The sequence below is a fragment of the Fundulus heteroclitus genome, unplaced genomic scaffold (assembly GCF_011125445.2).
Source record: "Fundulus heteroclitus isolate FHET01 unplaced genomic scaffold, MU-UCD_Fhet_4.1 scaffold_49, whole genome shotgun sequence".
Taxonomy (NCBI): Eukaryota; Metazoa; Chordata; class Actinopteri; order Cyprinodontiformes; family Fundulidae; genus Fundulus; species Fundulus heteroclitus.
Genome location: NW_023396912.1, coordinates 1,170,104 through 1,175,026, shown reverse-complemented (window position 1 = coordinate 1,175,026; position 4,923 = coordinate 1,170,104). Strand labels below are relative to the sequence as shown.

General features: G+C 40.2%; 1 protein-coding gene across 1 annotated transcript; it reads right to left on the bottom strand.

Annotated features, from left to right (window-relative positions):
• Positions 1 to 1,158: 1,158 nt before the first annotated feature.
• Positions 1,159 to 4,582, bottom strand: LOC105923553. The gene is made up of 3 exons (XM_036132338.1): positions 4,373 to 4,582; positions 2,644 to 2,982; positions 1,159 to 2,457 (listed from the first exon to the last, which is right to left on the bottom strand). Exons 1-3 carry the CDS (start codon positions 4,482 to 4,484, stop codon positions 2,135 to 2,137), a joined length of 774 nt encoding a protein of 257 aa, XP_035988231.1. The 5' UTR covers positions 4,485 to 4,582; the 3' UTR covers positions 1,159 to 2,134.
• Positions 4,583 to 4,923: the final 341 nt, after the last annotated feature.

Sequence of the window (4,923 nt, the reverse complement as noted above, 5' to 3'; positions counted from 1 at the left end):
AAAAGTAGAGAGAACCTGATAACCTCCATAATTAGGGCTGGACGATATAGAAAAAAAGCTTATTGATAAAAAAAAAATGCATATTGATTGATATTGATAATTATCAAAATGATGTAAAACCGTAACAGCTTATAATGCTTATCAACAAAACAATTAGGCAAGGCAAGGCAAATTTATTTATATAGCACAATTCAGTACAAGACAATACAAAGTGCTTTACATGATTAAGATATAGCAAAATAATAAAATGTAGGTAGAAAATAGAATAAAAGCAAGTAGGGATAGAATGTAGAAACAAAAAAGAACATTAAAAACAGTAAAACTGTTTAACTAGAACAGTCAAAGGCAATTTTAAACAGATGTGTTTTTAATCTAGATTTAAAGGAACTCAGGCTTTCCGCACTTTTACAGTTTTCTGGAAGTTTGTTCCAGATAAGTGGAGCATAGGAACTAAATGCTGCTTCTCCATGTTTGGTTTGGTTCTGGTTCTAGGTATTAGACGATCATATTGTTTTTCTGACTTGCATAGCTTACATTTCACTCAAAAATACTTTGGTTTGCAGGAGATGCTGAGTCGAAACAATGTCTGCCAGGAGTGCAGGTCCTGTGGCTACAAAAAAAAAAAACTTGAACCAATAGCCATCAGCTGCTCTACTTAACAGTTAGTTTGATGCATTTGTACTGATACGTTAGGGCCTCTCCCAACATAGGGCCGTGAAGACGGCTTAAATCGGAGGAAAAGGGACTTTCGCTCGGTTTTTCTGAAAAAACACTCTAACAGCTATCCCGGAGTCTTTGTCATTTCTGGCGGTTCGCTTATGAGCAATCAATAGCTGGAGCGCTGCTGTTTTTAAGCGCATCCATCCTCCTAGGTGCATTCCAAATCAGATGCAAGTTAACGACCCACTGTCACTCGCCTGGGTCATTAGAGGCTATTGCTTGGTGCGAGTGGAGTGCTTGCTCACCTCAATCATGATGAGACTGCTTATCTAATCTCTTGGGAATTAGTTGCAGGACCCAGTTGTGAACTCTGTTCGATGTTGACTTTTCTCTTTTAACCAAGATGGCTTCCTCAACCCCTTTTTCAATCCGTCTGTTCTCTCTGTCCAAAATCTGGACATTACTGCTGTCAAAAGTGTGTCAAAAAGCAAACACAACTAGAGCAATTGATACATATTTATTGTGATAAACAATCAACATTTTGAAATTAATATCTCATATTATATGTCTTTTTATTGACCTGAACATGATTAAACTACCAGACTCTGTCCTTCAGACTTTCATCTTTTGTGTGGTAGGATGTCTAAATTCTCTCAGCATTTTACTTTCTGTCCTTGTTCCTCCTTCCTCCAGCTCCAGATGTGACTGAACTACAAACTATTTCCTCTCAGAGTCTCTGATGATCTTTTTATGCTTCACAGAACCAGCAGAACCAACCCAAGTCTTTACCAAAGTCCAGGTGTAAAACCAGACTGTCCAGATGATAAATAAGACGGGTCTAAAGTTTCCACAATGTTCTCTGCTGGTACAAAGACACAAAGAGGAAGAAGCAGAGAGGAACTCCTGCAGGAAACCATTGAACCAGTCCAAACCCAGACCTGGTCCAGACTGTGGGTCAGTACACCTGAACCGGACCTTCCTCAGACTTCATGGTCAGCCATAGCAAAGCTCTGACTGCTGCTCTATCTGGCTGTTTCTGGTTCAGAAGAAGAAGAGGAGAGAGGATGAGATGAAGATCAGGCTGAGACAACATGTGTTGCTACTTTGATCCAAGAGGTTAATGACCAGACTGCAGGAAACCGGTCCAAACGAGGACAGCAGAACCTGTTCACCAGTCCTCCTGACTCCACAGCAGATCTCCTTTCTTCTCTCCTGTTTCATGTGAAAAAGATCTGCAGAAACTCCCCTGTTCTAGTCTGGAACATCCCATGATTCTGCTGGTTCTGCTCTGGTTTAGATGAACCACAGTTACAGACCTACTGACCACCAGATTAACCCGTGAACTTATTATTCAACAGAGGTTCTTTGGTAATTTAGTGAAGTAAAATCTGTCAGAGACAAAAGTTGTTTACATGGGGAGAGTCTTTGGCTTGGAAGTGGTTCAACTCAGTAATAATGAAAGTATGATGTTATTTTATTTTTGGTGAAATAATGTTTCTGTAACTTCATTAGTTGAATGTCCTTCCTCACACATGACCCTCCCCATTTCTCCGGGCTTGGGACCGGCATCAGCAGGATGTGGGTTCCTGATGGCTGGATTACATTCATCTAAGAAAGGTGAAGAATCAGAGGTTGGTGAGCTGTCATCTTCAACATTTAGACGGACCTCAGCAGTCTCTACGGCTTCACTGTAAGAAGAAGGAGGATGAAATGGTTTCTTCTTCCAGGCAAACACAGCAGCCAGAACAACCAGAACAGCCAGAGGAACACCCACTGACACTCCAAGGTGTCCTCCACCTGCAGAACAGAAGCAGGTGTTAGTCTGATCCATCAGGTAGGAGAAGACTGAAGAACATCATCTACTGATCTCAGATCAGCTGCTTCCTCCAGATTCTCATCAACATCTGCAGGAACCTCCTGATCTGAGGAGGTTCTCACATCCAGAACCAGGAAGCTGCTGGAGGTTCTCATCCAGAGACTCACCTGGAGCTACTTTCAGGTGGACGGTGCTGATTGGTTGAAGCTTGGCTCTCTTCCTGCGTCTTCCTTCTCTCAGAACATAACACTGATACGTTCCTCCATCTTCATCCCTCACGTTCTTCAGAACCAAAGACATGTCTCCTTTCCCACTGTCCTTCAGCTCTACTCGACCCTCATAGCTTTTTTTCGGGACTTCTAGATCTGGGTTTTGAGTTTTGAAAATGAGAACAAACTCTGTGTCTGTACCAGGTCTGCTCCACTCCACCACCTCCAGAGGCTGGAATCTCTGAGCATTACAGGGCAGAATAGCTTCATCTCCAACCACAGCAGAGATTGTCCTGTCTGCAGGAGAGAACACCACAGATCAGAGATGTTGAACAGAAATGTGATTCATGAGTTAACAGCAGGGGCGGTTCTAGAAAGGGGCCAACAGGGGCCTGTGCCCCTGTACTAAAAACATGATATTAAATTTCTTAGGATGATAAATGCTGACAAAGATACCGTGACTGACTGGTCATTTGGATCAGTTGTATTTTTTCCGTTTATGTTTTTACCCAATAATAAAATAACAAAATAATTAAAAAATAAATATAATAATAATAATTAAAAATTAAGCTGTTTCACGTTAAGCTCCCGCTGTATTGAGAAAAGATCAGGGGTCTGCAACCTGCAGTTCCAGAGCCACAATTGGCTCTTTGGTTTACTTAATATATTAAACGATAAAATGTTGACCTGTTAAGTTCTCCCCCCCCCAATCTTTTGTTCTGTGCCCCTGTGAAAAAACACTGGCCCCACCCTGACCCCCCTGCTAAATTTGGTCTAGAACCACCACTGGTTAACAGTCCAGTCTGGCTGAGGACTTTAGTGTCCCTAAACTTTAAGCATCAACCTGAGGAGAGACTTAAACTGATAGACTGAACTGTCTGCAACAGAAAGAAAAGTGTCTTTGAAAAATGATTAAAGCAAAGATACATGTATTATGTATATGTATGTATATACATATGCATAATATTATCATTTAGACATATTCAAGGGGCTAAGTGAAGTATGAACTTAGATGCCCCACCTCTATACTAATGATATAATTACTTTGGTCAGTTTCCAGGTAATGATAAAAACATTTTATTAACTGAACAGTTTCTGCATATTCTACAATTTATATGTTATAGATTCACATATCAGCAACTATGCTTTTAGTGGAACTACGCAACCCATCAAGCCACAGTCACTTTTATTATAATAATTTCATTTTTGTCTAATTGACCTATTTTCAGGAATACAAGGCAGATAAATATTAGTTCTAGCTTTCACCACAGTCCGAAAACAAACCTCAACTTTTCAGTTTTAATAATTTTTCAGAAACAGCCTTTTGTTTCTGTTGGAGAGAGTTCAGTTTATCTCTAAGGTGGCTGCTCTCCACAGGATGACAACGAGCTTAATTTGCTTATATTTTATTGTTTCTTCCTGTACTGTACCATTACATATTCAAAATAAATATATACAAAAACAAACCATATATTTCATTTAAATAGCATTTATTTCTTTGGTACAGCAAATTACTGTTCCATCAAGCGGTGATCAATGATATAACAAAATGAAAAATGGTAGTGATTCATTTTCATTGCTTCCAAAACGGAAATAAATAAAACTACCAGCTTGTAAAACAATGCTTTGATAAAAGTGCTGCAGCTCTATCGGTAATTATAGTTTTCCAGAGGAGGCTTCAGCTCACCTGCTGCAGAGACAGAGTCAGCAGCTGCCAGCAAGAGACACCAGCTGAGGAGAAGTCCTCCATCCAGGACGATGAGGTCCAGGAAAATTACACCGAGACGGAGACGCATCATTCTCCTCGCTGATGGTAGCTGCGGACAGGCGGTGATCCTGATGTTGTCCTGCTGTTGTCATGCTGCTGTCGTCCTGCGCAACATGTTGCGTGATAAATAGGAAAAATCTGCCGACGCCCACACAGGCCACACCTGGAATGTTCCAAGTGCGCAGTTCACCCACAGACATATATACGTAGACGCGTCGTTGGGCGCAGGTTCGCACGTCAACGTCACCGCCATATTGTATGTGGCAGAAAAAAGTTGAGTTCTGTTATTGTGAATGTGGATCAGAGAAGATGCCTCATTCCTGTGCTGCAATAAATACACACACACACACACACACGCATATATATATATATATATATATATATATATATATATATATATATATATATATATATATATATATATATATATATATATATATATATATATGCGTGTGTGTATGTGTTATGAA